The following is a 26,605-nucleotide window of genomic DNA, read 5'->3' on the forward strand; positions in this document are numbered from 1 at the left end:
AGTAGCACACCCTTTCAAAAAAATAAATTTGCTTTACAAAATGTGTAAATGGATTAATTGATAGAGGATCACAGAAGCCTTTGCCATGGCGTGTTGATGGTCTCGCTAATAAAATATCATGAACTTTTTCTAGGGGAAAAAAAAAGATCCGTTCTCTGATTTCAGCCTGAAAAGAGGGGGGAAAGTTTCTTGCAACAGCAAACCCAAGGAAAGCAGCCGAATGGCACTGCCCAGTGGAATGGTGTCAGCTGTTAGTCCGGGATGGATTGTCTCAGCGATGTTAAGGAAATAGCCACTATTCAGTTTACCAAAAGTTTTTAACAGGGAATGACGGTAAACTTTATCATCCGGATTTAGAGAGATGGCAGTTAGGTTTTGTTTTATTTAGTGAGGACTCGGTATGGGGCTTACGAAACACCAAGCAGTGGTGTAAACAACTTTACCCATGTTAATTTATTCGTTTCTCACCACCGTCACCTAGAGTAGATAATGTCAGTGCCTCCATTTTACAAAGAGAGAACTGAGGCACAGAGAAGTCAGATTGCTTGGTAAACATCTCAGCAGAAGAAGAAAAGCCCCATTTCCAACCCAGGGGCTCTGTCTTCAGCGTCTGATGCTTGGCCTCTACCTCTCCTCTCGCGCTATTGTATTTGACCTTCTTTGATCGACTGATGTGATAAATTACATTAATAGCTTTCCTGGCATTGAACCATCCTTATAGTCCACATCACGGTATGACAATCGCTTGAAAACTGATTTGATTTGCAATTTAAATTTATAGCTATAGTCACCAGAGAGTTTGGTCTATCATTTCCTTCTTTTCATGGTGCTGTGTCAAGGTTATGCTCAGTTAATGAACCGAATGGACTATCTTTTACAAAGTTAAGGAATTATTTCTATACAATGGAAATGATGGTTTCTTGAAAGTTGAAAGAAAAGAAATAACCTGTAAATTCAGTTGGGCCCAGATTGTTCTTTTGGTTTGTTTTTTGTTTTTGTTTTTGTTTTCTTTTTGAGGCTGCATCTGCAGCATATGGAAGTTCTCAGGCTAGGGGTCGAATCAGAACTGCAGCCACAGCCACAGCAATGCAAGATCCAAGGAGCATCTGTGACCTATGCTGCAGCTTGAGGCAACAAGGGATCCTGAACCCTTGTTGAGCAAAGCCAGGAATCAAACCTGCATCCTCATGAATACTAGTCAAGTTCTTAACCCACTGAGCTCCAAGAGGAATTCCTGGGCCCAGAGAGTTCTAACCTTTGATTTGAAAACTATGGCCCGGGTTCAGTAAATATCCGTCAGCTGAGTGGACTGAAGCACTACTGGAATGCCCCCGCTCCCCATGAAAGCTCCCTCCCCTCTCCCCCTTGTCAGCTTTCCCTGGAGCCCAGAGGACAGAGTCATTCAGAACAAAGTCGCTCATTCAGTCATTCAGTGCATTCAGTGGTTTTAAAGTCAGACATCGGTTAGAGCCTCTTGCTCCTCCTCCACTTCCTGGCAGCCTGATGTGGAGGAATTGCAGAAGCTACCTTGCTAGTCTGTTCCTCATCCAAGAGAGGTCTCCCCGGAGTTCCCGTCATGGCTCAGTGGTTAATGACTCCAACTAGGAACCATGAGGTTGCGGGTTCGATCCCTGGCCTTGCTCAGTGGGTCAAGGATCCGGTGTTGCCATGAGCTGTGTGGTATAGGTCACAGACGCGGCTCGGCTCCCTTCCTCATGGGGTGGTTTTGCTAATCCCTCGTCAACAGGTGCTACTCTCCTAATGGTGACAAGTACAAGGAGGGGCCTAGCAGGGGGCCCAGAGCCTAGGGCCTGAGATAAAGCCAGGTCATTCCTAAAGTGCCCCCTGACAACCCCTCGAAAGCTCAGGTGGGTGGATTCTCCAACTTAACGAGGCCTAACCAGAACCCTTTGGTTTTCCTGACCTGCTATCCCCCCATCTCCCCCATCTTGGTCCCTGATGCCACAGTCTACCCGTCCCCGAGACCCACACACTGGGAACCATCCTTCCACCCTCTCCTGCCCTCCCCACCCCCAACATCCAGTCCATCAGCGAGTCCTGGCAGCTCTCTGCACAAGACATACCGCAGAACTTCCCTCTGCATCAACGCTGCTCCCACGCAGACAGGCCTCCCTCATGGTCCAGCTGGGCCTGGGCAGGAGAGCCCAGCTCCCCTGCTCCCCTACTCCTCCCCCCTCACGGGCCCTGTCATATCACTGCCCACCAAGATCCTTGTTTGAAAGGAAATCAGATCAAGCCCATCCCTGCTTAAAACTCTTTTTTTTTTTTTTTTTTTTTGGTCTTTTTAGGGCCACATCCATGGGAAATGGAGGTTTCCAGGCTAGGGGTTGAACCAGAGCTGTAGCAGCTGGCCTACACCACAGCCACAGCAACACCGGAACCGAGCCACTTCTGCAACGTACACCACAGCTCACGGTAACACTGGGTCCTGAACCCACGGAGCAAGGCCAGGGATCGAACCCGCCACCTCATGGCTCCCAGTCGGATTCATTTCCTCTGCACCACAGATGGGAACTCCCTGCTTAAAACTCTTCATGGTGACCCACTGCAATTAAAATAAAATCCTAATCCCTTACTAGACCCTTCTTTTCATGCAGGGAAGGAACATTTTCATCTAGTGCACCACTCTTCCCCCAGACCTGGAACGGGGTCGGCCACTGGCTCATTAACTGTCGTTTCCATAAATAATTATTCCTTTGCAATAACCCAAACTGTTTTCTGTCGAACTTTATAGAAATGAAATAGCTGGCAAGTGTGAAAAACAGTGCAATGTTCCCAAATGGGAGGGGCAGAGGGGGACATGGGAGTGAGAAGGACAGGGGTGTCTCCATGCAAGTGGAGGGGAAAGCGGGGGCCAGGGGCCTCTTCAAATGATGGGCTCTCTGCCGGCTGAGGGAAAATGTGCTGGCAGACATATAGGGTTACTGACAAGCCCTATAAGACTGCTCATTTCTGTGGGTTCCTTGTGCCTGGACTCCTGCCCCTTTGGTGGGGCAGCTTCTCAATAAGAGGTGAAGTCACAGCTTTGACAGCCAAGCAAACCCCCCAGCTCTCCATGTCTCATGGGCTTTCCAGGACTCTGGAGAGGCTGGTTCCACTGACTCTGCCCACCTGTGTGTGTCCAGGCGAGGCACCAGAAATGACCTCAGCCTCAAGAACACAGGTTAGGGTGGAGGGTGTTTTCAGGCTCTGCAGAGACATGACTGTATAATGAGCTTCCATTGACTGAAGAGCAGATGGCAAGCGGAAGTGTCTATCCTAAGGTCCTGGATTGGAAGATAAATTACAGGCCAGCAGTAAGAGAAGAAATGTCTATACTGAGAAAATTGAGTAGGACAGGGGCTAATGTTAGCCCGAGGAATGCCCATAAGAAAAAACAGAGCAAATAATGGGAAATCTGGAAGGAACAGCTAACTTCATTCATCAAGCATTCATGGGGTGCCTGCTCTGGGCTGGCTTTTGAGGTGCCCTGGACAAAACACTGCCTCCCACCCTGGAGCCCCCATAGGACACTTCTCATCCTCTCAAACAGAGTCCACCTTGTTGTATTGTATTACCTTGGCTGAGGGCTCCTCGTGGTGGGGACTGTCATTTCTATGATGCTAGTATAGAGGCCAGCAGTGCTGAGATGGGGGCGGGGAGAGGGTGAGGGTGGGAGGTGGTCCCAGCCTGAAGCTTTTCTCCATAGAAAAGATCATCGAGGGAAAATACTGCGCTCTGACACAAGGTGGCGCTCAAGGCCCACACAGTTTTGAACACAGGTGAGCTTTTTTTGTTTGTTTTGTTTTGGGGGTTTTTTTTGCGAGCTGAGAGGACTCGTAAAGATCATTTCAATACCACCAGAGTTTTTTGCTTGTTCTTTAGTGTCTTGAGGGGAATCTGTTTTCCCCTAAACAGCTTCTCACACCCACCCCCATCAAATTCTAATTTGTCTGCAATTTGTCTTTAAACCCCAAAACGTGTCTGTGTTAACAAGCCTTAAGATGGGCTTTGAGGAGCTCCTGTTGTGGCTCAGCAGGTTAAGAACCTGACACAGTGTCCATGAGGATGCAGGTTTGACTCCTGGCTTTGCTCAGTGGGTTAAAGATCCAGCATTGCCACAGATGTGTCACAGATGCTGCTTGGATCCAGTGTGGCTGTGGCTGTGGCATAGTCCTGCAGCTCTGGCAGCCCCAAAAAGAAAAAAACAACAACAAAAAAAAACAAAAAGATGGGCTTCTGAGTTGTCTAGGTACCAGGCTGAGCTTACTTTATTTTTTTGTTTGTTTGTTTGTTTGTTTTTGTCTTTTGAGGGCTGCACCCATGGCATATGGAGGTTCCCAGGCTAGGGATCTAATCAGAGCTGTTGCTGCCGGCCTGACATCCTACACCACAGCAACACAGGATCCAAGCCGCGTCTGCCACCCACACCACAGCTCATGGCAGCACCGGATCCTTAACCCACTGAGCGAGGCCAGGGATCAAACCCGAAACCTCATGATTCCTAGTCAGATTCATTTCCCCTGCGCCAAGCGGGAACTCTCGAGCTGATTTTTTAGATGGCTATGAAATGTGGGGTTGGCTTTGACTTGTTGATAACCTGGAAAGCACACTGCTCCCTTCTGAGCCAGCTTGGGCCAGGCTGGGTTATATACCTTTGCCTTGCTGGGCTTGAGCCAATGGGTCTGGTCTAAGTGCATTCCGTGACTTGCATTGGAATATTGGGATCAAGAAATTCCTTTACAAGGGGACTTGATAAGGCTATAGGTACATGAAGATAACAGAGAAAGGAAGCACTGAAAGCTGAAGAGAGGGACAGAAGCCTGGGGACCATCTGAGCCCCTGGGTCCCTCTTGCCTGAAACCAGCTCTGCACTTTCCAGTTGCATCAGCCAGTGTCGGCCAAGCTTCCTTGTCAGTTTAAAGCTAGCGTGAGTTGAGTTTCTTTCTCTGATCCTGAAAGAGCTCTTACTGATACATTTGGAGAAGGGTCCTTGTCACCTGATGTGGTTTCAACAACCAAAAGCGGGGGTAAGGTTGGGTCTGTGGGGTCAGATGTTTGTGTTTAGACCAGGCAGCAGCTTCAGGAAGCCCAGCACAGCCTCAGAGCTGCCTGGCACCTGGAATCCAGACACTGTGCCAGGCACTGGACATCTCTGGGTCAGAGGGGACTGGGGGAGTAAGACAGCCTCTGAGCGTTAGCCTCTGTGCTGATAATGGTGGTGCCAGCTAGCGTCTCAGATGACAAGGGGATCTAGAAGAGATATGCGCACTCAGTGTTCATGGCAGCATTGTTCGTAAAAGCCAAGACACGGAAAACAATGTGTCCAACAACCGATGCATAGATAAAGAAAATGATGGAGATATGTGTCAATATTATTCAGCCGTGAGAAGGAATATGCTGCCCTGTGTCACAACATGGATGGACCTCGAAGGCCTTATACTGAGTGCAACAAGTCAGACAGAAAGACAAATACCGTATGACACCACTTATATGCGGAACCTAAACAACACCAAACTCATAGAAACAGAGACTAGAATGGAGGTTACCAGGGGCTGAAGGGTGGGGAAAACTGGAGAGCTATAGGGCAAAGGGTATAAATTGCCAGCTCTAAGATGAATAAGTTCTCCCCAGAGAACTGCTGTACGGGGTGGTGATTATAGTTAAAAATCCTGCATTTTATACTTGAACGTTGCTAAGAGGGTAGGTCTTAAATACTCTCACTACAAAAGAGAAATGGTAGTTCTGTGACATGATGGTGATATTAGCTAAGCTACGGGGGTAATCAGTTTGCAATACATAAGTGTATCCAATCAATGCACTACACACCTTAAAGATATACACACCTTAAAGGTATACAATGTTCCATATTAATTATATCTCAATAAAGCTGGAGGGTGGAGATAATGCAGTGTTTAACGATTATGAGGAATGGGTGCCAGACCCTATTCATGTGTTGTTTCATTTAACGTCACAGTGCTTTTATTTTGTATTTATTTGTTTTGTCTTTTTGTCTTTTTGAGGGCTGCGCGCCTGCGGCATATGGAGGTTCCCAGGCTAGGGGTCCAATCGGAGCTGTAGCCGCTGGCCTACACCAGAGCCACAGCAATGCCAGATCCAAGCCACATCTGCAGCCTACACCATAGCTCACGGCAACGCCAGATCCTTAACCCACTGAGCAAGGCCAGGGATCGAACCTGCAACCTCATGGTTCCCAGTCGGATTCATTTCTGCTGCACCACGACGGGAACTCCAACATCACACTTTTATGCAGTGGGTGATCATCTCACCGACAGTGAGGAAACTGAATCTTAAAGAAGTTCCGACACTTGGCCAAGGTCACTCTCTGGGAAGAAGGAGGGCTGGCTTTGGATCTAGGCAACTGAGGTGAGGAGCCCCGCGAACCTGTTTCTCAGAGCTGGGACCCAGAGCCTAAGCTGGAAATAGGCCTGTCTAGCTACTGAGCCATCTGACCCACAAGCCCCCGGCCAGGACAGAGCTCGTTCCAAGCACGGGTGGGCCTGAGCCTATAAGAGTGGACCAGCGGGTTCTCCTGTGGGCTCAGAAGCCATCGGCACAACTGGTTGAGTTTTGGAGCAAGACCCATGTCCAAATCCTGGATCTGTCACTTGGCTGCGGGGCACTGAACCCCTCTGAGCATGTGTCCTTGTCTATAAAATGGGGCCAACAAAAATATCCACTTTATAAGATTATGGTAAGAATTCAAGAGGTCATACGGGTTAAAAACATAGTAAAATGCCCCACGCCCAGTGAGCTCTCATTATCAGCATTACTATATGTGAAGTGAGAAGAAACTGACACACAAAAAAAATCTGGGAGGCAAAAAAAAATCTGAGAGGCTCTGGAACTTTGAAAGTAGACATCAGTGGAACGGTGGCAATTCTACAAATCAGTGGTTCTTTGCTTGGGTAGCCTGTTAAAATCACTTAGGGGAGCTTTTTTTAAAAAAATCCCATGCCTGGGACGTTTCGTGGTGGCTCAATGGCTTATGTATCCAGTGTTGTCATTGCTGCGGCTTGGGTGGTTGCTGTAGCACAGGCTTGATCCTTGGCCCAGGAATGTCCACATGCCTTGGGTGCAGGGGGAAAAAAAAAAAAATCCCGTTCCTGAACCCCACCCCTAGGCCAATTACATCAGAATCCTCGGGAAGGGGCGCAAACATTGGTCTTTTTTTCAAAGCACCCCATGTAAATAATGTCCATCCAGGGTCTGGAGCCACTGCTGGGGTGCACGAGAGCTTGGTCTGGCAGAGTGATAAGGCCCCCGCCTTAGGAAAGGGTGGGCCCTCCCGCAGTCAAATCAAATCTCAGGGCCCCACTCTGAGAGTTGAAATTTACACAAGCTTTGGACAGGTCTGTTCTCCACCTTGGTGTAGCAATTAACAGTTCCTCCCAGCTTCAGTGACATGGTGACAGATGGATGAAATGAATACGGTAGGAGATTAAATAACGAGGAGATGTTATGCCAACAAAATTAACTTGTCCAGCCCCGTTTCTTAGCAACTGCACTATTATTTCAGGTTTCCTCCCAAAGCCTCTGGTTGTTCACACCACTCCCTTTCATTAAAATGCGAGGCACAGTTATTTATAACTTTAATGAAAAAGAGAAAAAGGCAAGGAAGGGGCAAAGGAAACTTGCACCACCCTTCAAATCGCATCAGGCCTGCCCCAGACAAATAGGATCAAACTGGCAACTTGTAGATTGGGGAGCTTATTTGATTTTCCTGCAGACGTAGCATCTCGCGCCCCTTCAAGCCTTCACAAAGCCACCCTGCCTTTTGTAAAAAACACATGCGTTTGCCAATCCAATCTGGGGCTCCCGGCAGACGGTCATTGTGTGGGAGTCAGGCCCTGGATGCCGGAGCACAGAACACAATGTCCTCAGAAGAAAAATCACTTTTATGCAGCAGGAACAGGCGCAGAGTGGGTAATTGGCTGGTTGTCAGAAGAAGGATGGGAGGCTGTCTTCTTTCCAAGCTGCCCCGTTCATTGCCAAAGACCCATCTTCTCCAAAGGAGTCTCTCCTGGGTGACCAGCAAGACCAGGCTTTGCTGAGCTTCCCCAATTGACTGATGCAGCATCCATGAGTCCGGGGAGCAGGACTCTCTGCCATCTGGTGCCAACCTCCACACCCTGGCATCCTGTCAGCCCCTAATTGGATCCAGCTGTGCTCTTGGCTGCCCTGACCTGATCGTCCTATTTATTGAACACTGTTGGGCTTCTGATCTCAAATGACTTTTTTTTTAAGTGTCTGCCAGAAATCTCTGCCTATCGGGTTTGCTGCTGTGGTTCTGTTTTATCCTTAAAAGCAGAGGTTGTTATCCAGGGTCAAGAATTCAGTGAGTCTGTGGGATCAGAAAATAATGGACCTTTATTTTTGACTCACGATAACTACAATTTGGAATTTCCTTCAGTTAGGAAAGGCAGAAACAACTAAGAGACATCAGGGACCCTGTCGTTGGGAGAAATCACACATCGTTTGACACTGTGGCAGATTCTCAAAATACCACTAACGCAAATCACGGCTTCAATATTACAGCGCCCATTAGACCTACCACCAGATATTTTTATTTAATATATTCATAAAGAAATTGACATATTAAAATATCCCATATGTGGGTTTTTTAATATTCTGATAACCATGCTTTAACATAATTGGTAAACCTATGTGTTTTATTTTGTGCACCTAAAAACATCTGATAAAACAGAAGCAAAAATAGAAAAATAGACTGAAAAAAAAAAAATGAGTAGAGACCTGCGGGGCTATAACAGAAGATCTAACACCGTCAGAGTCCTGGGAAGGCAAAGACAGAGGATGAGGCCAAAAAGCAGTAGAAGAAATACTGGCTAAAAACTTCCAAAATGAGAAAGCCCTAAACTTACAGAATCAAGTTGCTGAGAAAACACCAAACAGGACAAAGAAATCCGTGCCAAGACACATCATAAATAAACGTCTAAAAACTAGAAATAGCACAAATTTCAGAAAACAGGGGGAAAGTTCAAGATCATTGACTACAGGATCCCAGTGGACATTGATACATGGAGACCCAAAGCTTCACTGTGTCCCCTACTAGAATTGGGGTCATATGGGATCCAGGTAGTAAATGGCCAGATCTGACTCACAATAGGCCCACGGGGTCCGTGGATTCACCTGGTGTTCATTTCTGTGGTCCCCAAATAAAAATTAAACTCACTTGATAGTTAGCATAACCCCCACAATGGTACGATGGCCTGTGGGCTAAGAGCTGTCGGAATGTAGCCATTTGGAAAACTCTGAAGCAGCCTCCCTCTGCCCAACTAGTAAATCAAAAGCAATATTGTATTCCAGAAGTAGCACATATTAATGCCACCCCTAAAGACCCAAAGGCTGCAGAGATGGTGAGTATTCATTATCTCCATTTGGGCCCTGTAAAAACTAGGTGGATCCTGGAAGGTGACATAGGAATACTGCAAAATTCAACCAAGTAGTGGTATAAATTTCACCTGCTGTGCTACATATGGAATCTTTGCTAGAAATGATTAGCTTGGTCTATTGCCTTTGATCCAAATGCATTCTTTTCCTTCCCTATCAGAACAGAAAAATCTGAAACAGTAACATTTAGCATTCATTTTATGGTCTTGTCCTAGGACTAGGTTAACTCTTCTGCTTTCTAGCATAATGAACGAACAGCCAACAAAACATCATCTGTGCTGGCCCATGGTCAATGACATTATGCTAATTGGGCCTAATGAGCTAATTGGATCAAATGAACAAGATAAAAGTAATGCATTTGGAATTGAACCAAGCAGGGCCAGAGAACCCAAGCTTTATGAGCAAGTAGCCAGACCCTCAGTTACATCAGCATCTTTCCTTCAGCTCACACTGTGGTCATATGTTCATCAACGTGTCAGTTCAGTACATGTACGTCTAAAAAGAGAGGGTGATTGCATTATGGCCTTTCTTAGCAATGGCTTTGAAGGTCAATAGTGAGCTATGAATAGAGCTTCAGGCAGAATACCTGACCATCCGTTTGGGGTGGAAAGTGAAGTTACCCCTGGTTAGAATATATGTGGATTCATGGGCAGTGTGTCTGGGTGTCAGAAAGTATCAGCCCCATCAGAGGTTGTCTCAGTTGAAGACAGCCAGCTCATTCAAGGTCATACCTCCTTCCTGCGGTCGCCCACATCCAAAGACTGACTGACATGGGGGAATGGGCCCCTGCTTCCGGTCTCCAAGCCAAGACATCCAGATGTTCCCACGGGGCTGACTGAGGCCTCCATGGAGACCACCTTGCAGTCAACTTCTCCTTCTGACCAATCATCTCCTTCCCTTCCTCCCACAGCATCTTGATCCTCCTTAATAAACAGGCTGCCTGCTCATCTCCAGTCACAGCCTGTTTCTCAGGGATCTTGACCTGTGACACTAACCTTGGCACAGGTGATGATGAGCTCCAAGGTGAGTAGGCATTGGAGAGTGTGATGGACGCAAATATTCAGCCCTAACCTCCAGTGGACTGTATTCAGAGCCTTTAGAGAGAATTACATGAGGTCATAAGGGTCCCTCGACATACTTGAGTCCCTTTGTGCCCTAACCTTTCTCTACACCTTCCAGAATCCTGGTCCGTGCAGGGCTCCATAATGGCCCAAACAGTGCGTGGGATATAAAGCAACACCTTTGCCTTAAATAAGCTTTACCTGGAACTTATTCCAATGGATCTGCTGTCACTGAAAAAGCTGGGTGAGTGAGTGTGTCTTCAATAAATTCTATAGGAAAAAAAAAAAATCCAGGGGGCCATCGTGGCACAGTGGTTAACAAATCTGACTAGGAACCATGAGGTTGCGGGTTCAATCCCTGCCCTTGCTCAGTGGGTTAATGATCCAGCATTGCCGTGAGCTGTGGTGTAGGTCGCAAACGCAGCTCGGATCCTGCATTGCTGTAACTCTGGCGTAGGCTGGCAGATCCAGCTCTGATTGGACCCCTAGCCTGAGAACCTCCATATGCTGCAGGAGCGGCCCTGGAAAAAGGCAAAAAGACAAAAAAAAAAAAAAAAATCCAGCAGTGGATATTATGGATATTAGCTCTTCAATTGCCTGCCAGTTGTTCTATTCCCATTGGCTACTTTCTTCTTCATGTGTCTGAAATAAGCCCGATTCTGCATAAACTCATCGACATGCCTGCAGAACTTAAGAAATCACTTATGGGAGTTTCCGCTGTGGCTCAGTGGTTAATGAACCTGACCAGTATCCGTGAGGATACAGGTTCAATCCCTGGCCTTGCTCAGTGGGTTAAGGATCTGGAGTTGCCGTGAGCTGTGGTGTAGGTTTCAGACATGGCTTGGATCTGGTGTTGCTGTGGCTGTGGCATAGGCTGGAAGCTACAGCTCCGAATGGACCCCTAGCCTGGGAACCTCCATGTACCGTGGGTGCAGCCCTAAAAAAGACAAAAGATGAAAAAAAAAAAAGAAATCGCTTATGTTTTTCTACTTCTTCCTTATACTTTCATGTACTGTTTGTTTTAACAATATTTTTGTATTTATAAAATAAGAAAAAAATGTTTTTCATAGAATTGAAAAAAAAAAATCACAGAAGTGTGTCCCTGCTATGACACCAACACAGGCTGTGTGGCCTTGGAGAAGCCCCACACCCTCTGTGAACCTCGGTCACCTAAACTGTTTAAATGCAAGGATGGGACCAAATGCTCCCTCAGGAATCCTTCTCATGGTTTGGACTCTACATATGTCTCAGAGTCTCTTGCCCCCTGGAATAAGGTGTTTTATTTTGCAGCACTGCAAGCCAGTGGGAAACCCTCGGTGTTTTCCAAGTCACAGCTGGCACAGCTGTAGCCAGAGTTTTGTAATGTGGGCAGTTCTTGGACTGTCCCAGACTGACAAGCTATGATCAAATACCAGCCCTGTTGCTATGATCTATAAGGCTACGTCTGCTCCTTTTTCGGTCCCTTTCATCAGCTGTGGGTATCAGGGACTTGGTTTGTTCATGGAGTCTGGTTTGCAGTTGAAGGAGAGCATAATGAGCTACTGTTCTCTGAGCAGGTGTGCTGCCCAGGGGGAAAGATTGATGAGTAGGCTTTGTGGGTATTAAATGCACTCCAAACCCAATCTCCCTGAATGAGTGGATCCATTAAGACCCACGTCTGAGCTGCCTTGACAATAAGCACAAGAAATGGACACATGCATTCTGACCATGATGTTTCCTCTCTTAATCCAGCCAGGCTGATTTCTATTCAGGCTTCAGCCACAGTCCCAGTGTCATTACCTCTTGATTATCATAATGAGCACCTGACAAATTGCTCTTGTACTTGTGTAGATAGTAGGGTGCTCTCTGCAACAGTCAAAGCATCCACCGTCCTTGCATCCAAGTGGAAAATCACCAGTATCAAAAGAACAAAGATAAGAGGCGTTTCCTCTGTGGCACAGCAGGTTGAGGATCTGGTGTCGTCTCTGTCATGATATGGGTTTGATCCCCGGTCCCATGTGCGGTGGGTTAAGGATCCGGGGTTGCTGCAGCCGTGGGTTGTAGGTTGTAGCCTGGGAACGTCCGTATGCTGTGGGTAGGTGGGAAGGAAGGAAGGAAGGAAAGGAGGGGGGAGGGAGGAGGGAAGAAGGGAACTCCATCTAATGATAAAATGTCAGACCTCACTTGGTCAGCATCCAAAGACGGCACAAGTTGCTTGGGACACCCATGGTGGGTTTGGGCTTTGTCTCTGCACAACAAGAGGCCAGCTATCTGAGCATCCAAGAATACTTTAGACACAGAGCAACGGGAGTAAAGAGGGTGCATTCGGGACAAGCTGTCACTCTGTCGGGAAACACCTGCTTCTTGAGAAAGGGCACAGTTTAGTGAGGGGGGAATCCAGGCTTTGGAGCAGTCTGCCTGAGTTTGAGTCACAGCTTTGTGACTGACGGACAAACCGTGGTATCTTGGACAAGCTGTGTAGTCTCCCTGTGACTTATTTTCCTGACCTATAAAATGCAATGCAGGTAGACTGCCAATGGCCACAAACACTGCAGTTCCTTCCACTAGGAGGAGGGGATAATCAGAGTTCCTACCTCACAGGGTTACTATCTCACTCTAAAGTTCTAGGCTACCTGGCACATAGTATATGTTCAATAAACTGTAGCAATAGTTATTACCATTATTAGTTATTTGTCATTAGTATCATGTCACCTGCATGGTGCAGATGATATGACAGGAAAGGGCTTTGGAACTAGACAGTCCTGGCTTCAAATCCCGGTGCCATTCACCGACTTTGGGTAAATGACTTCTCTGACCTTAAACCCATAAAACTGGGACAGTGATGCCAGCCTTGCAGGACTGTAATGGGAGCTGGATATGTGTGTGCTTGGCACAGAGTGGGCATCTCGGGAAAGGACACGAATGCCACCACGCCTGCTGCTTTGCACGCCCAGGGCAGCAGGACCTGAGCAGTCACTGTGGGCACCGTGGGGTCTGGAGAGAACACAGGTGCACTGAGGACTCTACGAGGGCATAGGCAGCCCTCATCACTTGCTAGAAGACAGACAGAGAAAATGCTTGAAGGAGGCAGTACCTTACACAGTCAAGGCACCTGAGAAGCGTCCTCCTCAATTTCAGCCAATTTACTATGAATTTCCATTCAACAACAGAGCGATGTGTTTCCTAGCAAAATATCCTATTATAGCAGCACTTTTAAAGATTGATTCCCAAACACCATTTTTTGAGTATATGATTCCACCCCAAGAGGATCTGATGTAGTAGGTCTCAGGTAGAGATGGGGACCCTGTGTTTTCTAAGAGTTGTGCAGGTGACTAAGAGTTGTGAGAAGGACTATGGCTGGCTGAAGCTCCTTCCCAGAGAACTCCAGGTTCTGACAGCCTAGGCTGCAAGGAGCACACACAGCAGACAGACACACTAGCCCCTGGTCCTCAAGGGAGGCTGTCTAGATGCACAGTGGCAAATGGCCAACTAAGAGATAGAGATCAGGAAACCAGCATTGGTAAATTGCTGTAAAATGGCCAGGGGTTTGGGGGAAAGTGGGTAACTCTCTCTCTCCCTCTTGTCATCATCTGAAAGAATTAACATGTTTAAACCAAATGAGCAAACAAACAGGAGTTCCCATCTGGCTCAGCAGTAAAGAACCCGACTAGCAACCATGAGGATGTAGGTTCGATCCTTGGCCTCACTCAGTGGGTTAAGGATCCGGCATTGCCGTGAGCTGTAGGTCACAGACATGGCTCAGATCCTGCATCGCTGTGGCTGTGGTGTAGGTCAGCAGCTGCAGATCAGATTCGACCCCTAGCCCCTTTTCGATCCCTAAAAAGACCAAAAACGAAACAAACAACAACAAAAAAGCTTAGAGCTATCCAGAGAGTGAAATGTTTTTTCTTTTTAGGGCCATACCCACGGCATAAGGAGGTTCCCAGGCTAGGGGTTGAATCAGAGCTGTAGCTGCTAGTCTATACCACAGCCACAGCAACATGGGATCTGAGCTGTGTATGAGACCTATACCACAGCTCACAGCCATGCTGGATTCTTAACCCACTGAGCAAGGCCAGGAATCAAACCTGCGTCCTCATGGATGCTAGTCAGATTCATTTCCACTGAGCCATGATGGGAACTCCAGGAGTGAAACTTTTAACACTAAGAATCTTTACATTATTTTTCAGCCATATTCATGGCTTTCAAGTCTCCACGCTTTTTGAACACCCCATAAGCATTTGTTAAAACGAAATTAACTTCAACTTTCCAGCAGCATTCGGCTGAGATGTAGCCGATGACTCATAAAGTGTGAGTCACAACACTAGTGGGCATGGGGGGCGGGGGCATCCATGAGCAGATGCTCACCAAGGTGCAGTTTGTCACTTTCCAGAACCCCCAATAAATGTGTTCCACTTCATTTCTTCCCCAAACATGGAACAAGACCTGAGAAGATGCAGGACTCAGGCAGTCACTGTGGGCTGGAAAACCCAATGGCCATCATGAACCTTCCATTAGAGAAGACAGAAGGGGGCTTCTTTCCCAGCATCCCTTGCAGATAGAGGAATATCACCCATGTCTGGCCAACAAGACATAAAGGGAATGATGCTGGGGACTTACAGGAAGGTCTCTGCTTTCTTGCATGGAGGGGAGCTGCTGGTGCTTCTCTTTCCCCCCTTCTTGTCTTGGTCTTGGAAGAGTATCTGGAGTTTCAGCAGCCATTTTGAAGACATGAGATGACAGTGTGGGCATAAAAGTGAATGAGTCAAAGATGAATGGAGACGAAAGACAGAAAAAGCCTGAGCCCTCAGTGATATCATTGAGCTACTGGACCAACCTGGAAACTACCACCTCTAGGCTTCTTTTTAAGTCAGATAATAAAGACCCTTAGGATTTCACCTTGGGGATAGTTGGGAATTCTGTTCCTTTCTACAGAAAGCATTCCTGATTGATGCAGTATAGGTTCCACATTTTACTTTTTCTTCCATGTAAAGATGGTAAATAGGAAAAGTTAAACCAGATAAGACGTTCAGATTTGATGCAGAGTTCTCTCAAGGGCACTTTCCCACCTGTCTCTTCTCCATTCTCGCTTTAACTGCCTCTGATCCTCATTCTCACCCTCCTACACAATGGCAATGATTCTCTGACTCATCGCCCCCTTTCCCAGCTCTAAAATGAGAATGACAATGCCTACTTCTTAACATGTTGAGAACTAACTGATATAGCAGAAGGTATTAGCACTGTGCTTAGCACATTGTAAGAATTCAACAAAATGAAACTGTATCTTTCATTTTCCTGGATCTAGCTTCAGCCAGCCAGGCTTTCTCTGCTCTCATAAGCACAGCCTTCCCAAGCTTCTCAATGGGCATAACCCTTTCCTGCATCAGTCCCTTAGCTGGCATTCTTCCCTGCCCATCCCAAGCCCTCCCACCATCACTCTCAGCACTGCTTACAATCCCAAGCCTCTTTCAAGAGGTCCTATGATCAGCTCCTTACTGAATTCACATGGCGCCTACTTATGTATCACTTTTGCGACACTTAGACATGACTGGGGATTCTAGTTTCTTGCGAACTTGCTTTTCCCCTGGTCCCCAATCTGTGAGACACCTGGGGCTGGCTCGAGTCCTCCTCTGAAGACAGGGCTCCTTTACAGGTGGTCTTCTCTCAATGGCTCCACCCCTGGGAGTTTCAGCAACCCCACCCCCCATTTGCAGTCTCCTCTGCTGCCACCCCACCATTCTTCATACTTCCCGACACCTCACCCTCACCCTTGTAAAAGATTCCGTTGTCAGTGAACCCTCCTAACGGTGTCAGGATCCTGGCCGAAACCCACACCAACGGCGAAATAAGGTAAAGTTCTTTACTCTTCATGGGCCTTTACCCTTTGTGGATTCAAGGTCACAAGAGGCACTCCCACTGCACCACCCAACTCCTGGGAAAAATCCCACTCTGATTGTCAGTGTGTCATTAGACACACCAAACACTGTTTACTGGGGAACAGCCAGGGTGCCACTAGCCATGATCCAGGGCTGTGCAGGAGCTGGAAACAGCCAAGGAGAGGGAGCCCCACCCAACCCACCCAGATGATAGCAGTGTATGGGAGATCTCCACAGAGGGCTTTATCCTCCCTAGGACCAAGAGGCATCACTTTGGCATCATGATTACAAAAACTGAAATGGTTATGCACGCCCTGCAGGGGTCTGGGAACCCTTCTAAGCCTCAGAACTGTCTCTTCAACCAACGTGACTCACTGGCTGACCAATGACTACACAGAAGTATATCCAGACCATAGACTCCTCCTCAATCAGTCAGCCTAGAATGAGGTTCACTCCTATGCCCCAACGTGGAAGGCTGTCCATGGTATTTTTTTTAATTAAAGTATAATTGATTTACAAATTTATATTAGTTTCAGGGGTACAGCATAGTGTCAGTATCTTTACTCCACTAATGTCCTTGATATAATTTTAAGGGGAGGGGGAATAAATTACAGAACAGTTTATATAGTGTCATTCCATTTTTGTAAAATATAAAATTATGTATATATGTTTGTGGATGCTCCTGATAGTGTCTGCAAAGAAAAGCACACACTGTTAACCCCACCCCACCCCAGGAAAGATGGGTGGGAATTTTTACCCATAAAGTGTTTTTTAAAAAAGGTTTGTTGATTCTGCAGGGTTTTTTTTTTTTTCAAAATTTTAAATCCCGAACATCCTTTATTCAGCAGGAGTTATCTCTGCAAATCAACAATAGGACCAATAGGCAGCTTTTGCTTTTTTCCAGCAGCGTTCACCTCTTCCACAGCAATGGAAAGTGTTTGCCAGGTTGCAGAAATCTCAGCTCCCAGCACTGTGGGCCTAGTGTCGGCCTAGGGGGCGCTGCAGAGTCTGCGCACCCAGCAAAGCAAGCGGAACTTGCTGTTCCAGGTGAGAGGCTGGGAGAGGCAGATGGGGTCTAACCACCCTCTAGACCTGCCAGTCGCTTCCTTCCCTCTTGGCCCCTCAGTCCCTACCATTTCCATCAGGAGGTGGAAGAATGAGGATTCCCGAAGTCCCCATCACATACAGAAGATAAGTGGATTTGGAGTTCCATTGTGGCTCAGTGGGTTAAGGATCTGGCTCAGTGGGTTAACCAGGCGCTCTGGTTACTGCAGTGACTGGGTTCGATCCCTGGACCAGGAACTTCCGCGGCCAAAATAATAATAATAATTAGAAAAGCAGGTTTGTGTTACTTTCCCCTTAGATATAATGCTCAGGAAACAGGCAAATGACAGGTGAGGCAATCATGCCAGAATGGGGACAGGGTGGCCGGCGTGCCCAAGAAGCCCCTCCCCCCACCACACCCACTCGCTCACCCTCACCCTCCAGGCTGCAGGATGCCCGCCTGCTTGCCGCGCTAGCAAGGGCTCGACCCTGCTCAACGATGCTGCGCTCTTGATTTCCTCTTTGGAAGTCAGACTTCGTTTCCAGAGCGGGGCAAGGAATGCCTAAGGAACTAAGTCCGAATCGCATAGAATAAGGCGATAGAAGTTGCCGCGAAGAGGAACCCCAGAGCATAGCTCCTCCGTGCCAGGGCTGGACCTAGAGCTGCCCAGGGCAGAGGAAGCTCCCGGCTGACCGCCTGAGTCCATCCTCTCCAAGGATCTCCTATACCAGGATCTCTCGGAGAGCTGCGGGTGCACCTGTTCTGGCAGCCTGGGGCTTGGACCTGCACTGCATGCCTGCTTCTGTGACTCCCATTTTCTCACAGGGTGCGCTGCAGTGCCCAGGAGCTGATGAAACAGCAAGGAAGCGGGTTATGAGATCCCAGACAAGGATCCTGGCCTCCCTTAGGTTCCGGGAGTAGAAGAGTGAGGGTGAGAGACAGACGATGGAGACTGAAGGTAAGAACGCATTCCGCACGAATGGACAGCATCATGGGTGGCGCAGGTGGCGATGGTTCTAGGGGCAGAGCAGTTGCAGGACACTGGAAGAGCGCAGAAGATAAGGCTCACACCCAGTCCCTGGAGCAAGCAATGGGAGAAGGGGGCCACAGATGTCGCAGGGTCCCTGGAGGAGCAGCAGAAGCCTCTGAATCCGCACTCCGGAGTTTCACCTGGGGGCGCATGGTGGCGGAGCCTGGTCACTCTCCAAGAAGGGCTGAGAGGACCACCAGCCTCCATCAGAGGCGACAGGGAGACAACCTTGGAGTCGACCATGGCATGCCCTTGGTGCAGGCAGGCCTTGGCGCGCTTGCCCCAGTTGAGATCAGCAACGGAAGCATGCGGCCCCTCGAGCACCGCCAGGTCAGCGGCAGGAACGCCACGGACTTGTACAGAGACCCTCGGCGGGGACACTAAGCAGAAACTCTCACAAGGTGCCGTCTCCAGGCTGCAGGAGGACCACGAGGTCTCAGAGAAAGGCACCAGGCACCCAGCGGCTTGCACGCGGGTACAGGGGCAAGTCCCTGGGGGAGCTTACCCTTGCCGGGGTGGGAGGCATGAGTGGCAGCGCTAGAGGTGATGGCGCAGGGCCCAGTCTCCCCCAGCTCCTCCCCACCCTCACTCCTGGGTCCCTGGGGCTCTCTGCAGGCCTGTGACCCTCCTCCTCCACTCAGAACCTCACCACGTTTGCAGTACACCTGCTGTGCTGGGCAAAAAGCCCCTGATGAAGCCAGGTCAGCAAAAAGACAGTGCCTTCTGGCCAGGTTTGTTGGCTTTGGCTCAGCTAAATGCATGTGGAGATTGCTTATTATTAGACTCACTCTAAGCTTTTAAAAGACTCCAGATGCCAGAAAATAACGTTTTTTGTGGAAATACCCAGAAGCTTTGTAATTCTATCACAGGAAGAAACGGGGGGTTGCTGGAGGAGACTGAGGTGAGAAGGAAATAGGGATAAACAGAGGTTTGTCCTAAAGAAACAATTATAGCAGTTGAAAGCACTTGCAAGCGCTCCCGTTTTCCACCTGTGATGGCTCTTGGGACTTCATAATAATGAGGAGGTCCGTGTGCCCCCCGATTTGCCCTACGACGGGCAGCAACCTCAGCAGGATGGGCTTCACACAGCCTGCATGGCCAAGGCCCTCATCTGACTGCCCTGGGACCTGTTATGCTGCAGCACCGTGCCTCCCCTGCAGGTGACTGGACGGGCCTCCTGGGTTGGAGACCCAAGGGTGATTGCAGTGTTCTGGGCTAGGGAAGAAATTCAGCACCTGGCTTCTCACCCTGAGCTCAGGCCTGGAGTTTTTATTTAATTTTACCAGCTCAAAGGATGGTGTTCATCACTTGGCAATAAGTGAGTATGTGTGGTCGAGAAAAAAAGCGTAGCTTTCCGTGCATCATTAGAGGCCATTCCGGAGAGAAGAGTGGAGAGCCGGGGCTGGTGTATTTAGTCATCAGCAAGTCAAGACGAGGATTTTTTGAGACCGGAGGGAGGCAAGGGAGGCCTTAAAGAGGAGACTGTTTGTCCTTTGCTTTTTCTGGCTCAGGTCTCCTCGCTACAGCACCAAACATCAAAATGAAACACAGTTGACCTTTGGTTGTTAGGCCCCTCTTGAGAGCTCTGTATGAGATTTATCACGTCAAGGGCCCTGCGGAGATTCTGCGCAAACTCCTGTTATCCACCTCTGCCTGGCACTCGTCTGTGAAACATTAATCATGTGAGCTCCAAGACCCCACAGTGGGCAGGAAATTCAACGAGCAACAGCCCTTAACTTATTTGGCACCTCCTGCCCTTTGCAAGGGTCTCTCCCCGTGATTCACCAGAAGATGGAAGCCTGAATCCCACCGCCCTTCCCCTCTCAGGGGTGCAGGGAGTTTCAGATCAGAGGTTTTTATAGATAATATGGAAAAGTAGCAGGAAAAAAAGGGCAGAATAGAGAAACAGTGATAAATGAAGAGGAATTAACTTAGAAAACAAAGAACGATTAACCTGTTAGAAGTGTGGACATTCCATTTTCAAAATAAGGCCTTTTGCTTCCAAAGACTGATTAGGAATGGGTAGCCTTTTAACAAATCAAGATTGCAACCCTCCTCCATCCAAATATTTTACATTTCAATATTTTACATCTCCAACATTTGTATGCTAGCTCATCTCATTTTGGAAAAAAAAAAAAAAAGATCCCTGGGAATGTGTGCAGGTGTGCATAGTGCATAAATCCATTTTAAATGTACCAGAAAATCTTGTTTATGATGGTGTCATGAATATTTTAGAATCTAGATGATCAAATTTTGTTTATAGACCCGTGTGTTGGATGTTTTTTTAATCTCTCAGGTTCTATGTGGAAGTGGGTGCTTAAATGTTAACATTTAAATAATGATTCAGATTTATGATGTAGAAACTGAGCATAACATTCTCTACTCTCCCTTTGATGGACCTGTGGATTTAGACATACGCAATCTTAGTGAGCAGGACCTTGGTGCCAGATACTGAAATGCCACCATTACTGAAGTTGGAACCTGGGGGTCACAGAAGGCCCCAAATGAATAGTTCATTCCTGGAATTAGCTGGAATTGACAAGTCTAGAATGAAAGGCATGTTTTCCTTGGAATGATTTATCTTTGCTTTGATCCTGTCCATCCTGAGGTTTTGTGGGTACACTGTGTGTGTGTCTGGCAAGGTTTATTAATCCAATCCGATGGCTGGAGACTGTTCTATTAATTAATGTTTATTGAGAACCCACAATGCGTGAAACACAGTGCAAGCCCCAGCCTGAAGAGCTTCACATAGTGAGTCAGCCACAAACACATCTTACACATATTACAAAGTATCAACGCATGAAGGGAAAACAATCAGTGACCTACAATGGGGAATAAAGCTGCTCCTGACCTCTCATCTGAGGGGACAGACCCTGGGTTTGCTCCCAGACCTATAGCCACACTCTTGCCTGAATCTCCTTGATATCAGCTCCACGCTTTGCATCTGTGAGACCACTAGATGTTTAGGAATGCGAGTCACAGGACAGAGGTGGTGCACTAGCCTACCTGAGAACATAAATCTGGAACTTAGCACCCCCCAGTAGAAAAGCAGGCTGAAAATCCACAAGAACAAAAATTCAAGAAGGTTACTCCAATTGGAATAGTTACCTTAGCATCTCTCACAGTTGCTATTTCCAGGTAACGGCTGCCAACATATATTGAAACACTCCCCAGCCGATTTAGTGAGATAAATCTATGGGTTGGCTGCCAAAATTAAGACTTAGGGACAATGCTTGCAAAGAGGATTACAGAACCTGCCATCAGCTTCAGAAAGGGCTGCTGCCAAGTATCAGGCTGGCTCTGTTCCCAGCCTTACAACTCCTTGCAGGAAAAGGACTGGCTGCGTGGTGTTAACGAAAATGAACTACTGTAGTAAATTAAAAGTTCTCCCTCAACTCTATGTGGATTTCTCTAGGACTCACTTCTGAGAGATTTGTTTTGGTCAGCTTGGTTTTTGTTTTTTTGTTTTATTTTTGGCTGTGCCTGCAACATGGGGAAGTTCCCAGGCCAGGGACTGAACCGTACCACAGCTGCGACCCAAGCCACAGCAGTGACAACACCCAATCCTTAACCTGCTGTGCCACCAGGGAACTCCTGGTCAGTTTGTTTTATAGTCAAATGAGTCCCAAGTAGAGTTCAGATAGGATAAGAATTAATTAGTTGCTGTTCAGTTGCCAATTTGCATAAATAACAAAGATGTTTGTAAATACAGCATTATTCTCCAACTTTTTAGGCTCTCCATAAAGTCTTCATAAATGTTAAAAATGTTTAAGTTATAGGCATGATAGAAACTGGTGGGAGATTTTCTATTAATGGGGACACTTTCTTCTCGCAATTGACCTAAATCAAGTAATCAGAGACCGTTTCAATTTTTTAACATGCTGGAAACCAGGATTTGGAGTAATTCGTGGTGTACAATTTTATAACAAAGTTGATCTAAAGTTGAATGACAGTTCTTAAAAAAAAACTGTTGGGACTCATATGGAGCCTTATGAATGGGAAATGTGTAAGCAAATTGTTAAAGGGATACCTACATAGACTGATTAGAGGATTTGCCTCTATGTGATCAGGTATTGTCTGAAGGCTAATAGAGTATTCCCAAAGCTGCCCAATCCCCATCTTTAGACTCTCTGGGGATCGGGCCTAAGCATTAATGGCTTTTGAAAGCTCCCCAGCTAATTCCAGAAGCAACCAGGGCTGAGACCCAGTGACTTAAACCCTCCAATGAAGAAACCACAATTGATCAGATCCCTTCCCAGCAAATTCACCCTTTCCACTCTCCACACATACTCATCCAAAGAATGATCTGAGGAAATAAGAAGTGTCTGTCCATGGGTCTCCAGGAACAATAGCACTGTGTGAAGCACAGGCACTAGCCCCTGGGGTAATAGAAGATGCGCTCACCTGGGCGAGGGAGGGCCATAATGCTCCAAATGGGCCACATTATTAGAGCACAGGCTCTTTGTCCTCCACATCCATGAATGAAACTGAAAGTTAGTTATAGTGAATTCAGAGGTAACTTGCATCTTCCAAATTAACCTGTTTTCCTTTCTCCCGCCTTTTCCGGGCCTTCCCCATGCTGTGAAAAGCCTAGTTATATAAGTACTAAAGACTCGCAATGCTAATAGCCCAACCATGAATGGAACCATCCATGGTTCCATTGTGGCTATTGATATCAGAATAATAGGATTTAATACTTGTCATCCCCGAATCATCCCCTTTCCCTTCCTTTCAGGGTACACTTTAATGAGCAAATGAGCCCATTGACAGCAGGAGAAAGGGAGAAGTGGGGGAACACTGATTCTGTTATTTAGTGAACTGGGGCAAGTACTAGAATCTTCCAGTTGATAACTGAACGACTGCAGACACCAGTCCATTGCCTATGGGCCACAAGGGCTAATCCGACAGTTACATATCATGTATCATTTCCCAAGATTCCTGCCTTCACAGCCACGGTCAATATTCGAACATCAGTGTGGAAACCCTTGTCCCAGGGCACTTGTCCTCATTTAAAGAGCTCTTGGGATATTAAAGAAAGGATTAGCAGCCAGATATCATGGCCCAAGAGGCTTCACCTGTTTCCTTAACCCTGGAAGGAATTAAATGTTTGATCTCTGCCTCCTGTAGGTGGCTGTTTATTTTTCTCTTCTGGCCTTAAGTAAACTTCTCCCAGTCCTTGTGTTCTGGGTTGATAAGGTTCCAAGGGTGTCACCACAGAACAGGTGCTGAGCAGCCAGTTGACAGCTGTGATCTGATGTGAGATCAATCAGAGGATGCAAGAGAATGCTATGGCACACATCTTACACTGAGTATTCAGAAAACCAAATATTTGAGTGTTTGCCTTGTGGCAAACACCGGATGTACATACAAAACATACACACAGATATGAGGTCTGTCCTACCAAGTCCTATATCCCCTTAACTTATTGAACTTTTCCTCTTTATCCCTATGTATCTATCTCTTCATCAACGAATTCGTCTCATCATTTTCAAGTAGAAATTCAGGATCAGGAAGAGGGAAAACAATAGCAAAACCTTTTGAAAGGGGTTAGTGTTTTTCTACTATACATTCAAGTGTATTTAAAATTAAAGCTTTTGGGGAGTTCCCATCGTGGCACAGTGGTTAACGAATCTGACTAAGAACAATGAGGTTGCAGGTTCAATCCCTGGCCTTGCTCAGTGGGTTAAGGAGCTGGCGTTGCTGTGAGCTGTGGTGTAGGTTGCAGATGAGGCTCGGATCCCAAGTTGCTGTGGCTCTGGCGTAGGCCTGTGGCTACAGCTCCGATTCGACCCCTAGCCTGGGAACCTCCGTATGCCGCAGGAGCAGCCCAAGAAATGGCAAAAAGACAAAATAATAATAATAATAATTTAATTAAATTAAAGCATTTTGTCATATAAAGCTTTTATTCCAGAAATGCTGAAATCTTAGATGTAGATTTCTAATGCGTAGTTCCCTGGAATCAAGGAAATTAATGAGTTCAAGTGGAGTAAGCAATATCAGATATTCCATTTCAGCTGAGCCCCTTCTAAAAGGCAACTTGAAAAGCCTTACCAACCCCAAGAGTCATTTAAAATCCCATCCTCATTGTTCCTCCATCTCCCCTTTGAGCAAGCAGAAAGGAAAGCAGGAAAATAGCCATGGTTCTGAAATACTGCTCTGAATCAGGAGAAAGAGCTTTGTCTGGCCTTTAAGGACATAAGAAGGAAATAATAATCCACATTTTCTCTCCCGGCCTCCTCCAAGCAAAGCACAAGACTCTCATCAAAGCCTGCTTAATATTTTACAGAACCACAACGACAAGCCAAGACAGCTGGACATTTTGCCAGGAAATGGTTTAGAATTAGCTTAGGTCTGGAATAAGCTCTCCAGTCTTGCCTCCGGGTGAGCACCCTCAGAGACCAGGGGACTTGAACCTCCCCAACCAAGACCCGGTGCAGTGACGTCAGATGACCACACTGACTGTCATGCTCTGGCCATGTGGTGCAACCTTGCGAGGCCAGGTCAGCAATAGCTTGCGTAGCTCCTCGCGAAAGCTGTCGTGCAACCAGGCATAGATGAAGGGGTTGTAGCAGACCGAGCTCATAGCTAGCCAGTGGCAGAGCAGCTGCACTAACCCAAAGGCATAGGGGTCTATGGCGCGCGGGTCGAGGTCCCGCAGCAGGTTGAAGACGTGCAGCGGCAGCCAGCAGACGGCGAACACCACCACAACTACCACCAGCAGGCAGAAGGTGCGGCGGCGTCGCGCGCGGTCCCAGTCAGCCTGGCTCTGCGTCACGCAGCCAGGCACCACGCGGTTCCGGAGCTTTACCGACACCCGGACATAAGACAGTAGGATGACCAGCAGGGGGAGCAGGTAGGTGACAAGGAGCAGCCCCCAAGCGTAGAGCTGGCGTTGGCGCTCCTGGGACCCCCAGAACTCCTCGCAGAGGCGCACACGGTGCGGCTTGAGCTCGACGTGGTAGGTGTGCAAGGCGGCCGGCAGCGCCAGCACCGCGGACAGCGCCCAGATGGCCAGCACAGCGTAGGCGCTGAGGCGCAGCGAGATGCGCCGGCGCAGCGGGTGCACCAGCACAACGTATCGGTCCACCGCGATGGTGGTGAGCGTGAACACCGACACATAGACGGTGACGGGCTGCAGGAAGAAGACCAGGTGGCAGAGGCCGCCGCCGAACACCCAGCCGCGTGGTTCGAAAGCGTAGGCCAGCGTGAGCGGCACGCAGGCGGCGCACATGAGCACGTCCGACAAGGCCAGATTACCGATGAGAAAGTTGGTCACGTTGTGTAGCCGACGCACCCGTGCGATCACCAGCACCAGCAGGCAGTTGCCCACCAGCCCCACGATCACCACGATGCTGTAGAGCAGCACAATCAGCCCCTTTAGCTGATGCACTAGCTGCAGGCTCTGGAACGGCGTAATGGCCTGAGCGCCTGGACCAGCCGCGGAGTCATTGCCCACTAAGGCCTCTGCGCTGTGGTTGGCTAGAGTCGAGGCTGCCGGCGGCAGCCCAGAAAATAAGTCAGGGCCCCCGGGATCCTGAGTCGGCAATGAGGCCATGGCCACCTGTCCAAAGAGAATCAAAGTCTGTCACCTCCCATTCTCCATCCGCCCTCTCCTACGCCAACCGCCCCTCCCACCTTAATTACCCAAATATCCCCTTTGGCATAATTGGCCACAATAAACAATAAACTTAAAAGTGCTTTCACCCCACCTCTGTAAAATTAAATCTATGCACGGTTAGATGTGTACAGGTTATTTAAATGCCTTCTACTCAATTTAGAGCTCTCACAGTCTACACAGCAGACCCAGGAGCCCAGTCTTACCTGGTGAGTGGGGCTTGGCGAGCGGGAAAGCGGTCTGGAAAAGGAGAGGCAGAATCGTGGTTGTCCCCTGGAGGTTCTCCACCCAAGAAGGCGGTGCAGGTTTCTCGCTTCTCCGCGAGCTGAACAGAGTCAAGAGTTCCCGGTGGGCTCGCAGCTTTTGCTAGGGACTGGGAGCCCCTCCCCTTTGCCCCGCCCCCACTCCAGCACGCCCTTGAATGGAAAACAGGGGCGGAGCACGCCACTCCCGACTCGGTGCTTAGAGAACTAGAGGGGAGGATGGAAACAGACAAGGAAGGAGGGGTTGGAAACCTGGACCAGAGGGGCGACGGTGAATCTCGACTACCGGAGCTTGCGCCCTGGG

General features: G+C 48.0%; 1 protein-coding gene across 2 annotated transcripts; it reads right to left on the reverse strand.

The window, feature by feature from the left end:
- PRLHR (prolactin releasing hormone receptor) lies at positions 24,318–26,385 on the reverse strand. 2 transcript variants are annotated; one of them, XM_005671501.3, is made up of 2 exons: positions 26,245–26,385; positions 24,318–25,984 (listed from the first exon to the last, which is right to left on the reverse strand). In XM_005671501.3, the coding sequence occupies exon 2, from the start codon at positions 25,976–25,978 to the stop codon at positions 24,866–24,868; it is 1,113 nt and encodes a 370-aa protein (XP_005671558.1). In that variant the 5' UTR covers positions 25,979–25,984; positions 26,245–26,385; the 3' UTR covers positions 24,318–24,865.

This window comes from Sus scrofa, chromosome 14 (genome assembly GCF_000003025.6).
Source record: "Sus scrofa isolate TJ Tabasco breed Duroc chromosome 14, Sscrofa11.1, whole genome shotgun sequence".
Taxonomy (NCBI): domain Eukaryota; kingdom Metazoa; phylum Chordata; class Mammalia; order Artiodactyla; family Suidae; genus Sus; species Sus scrofa.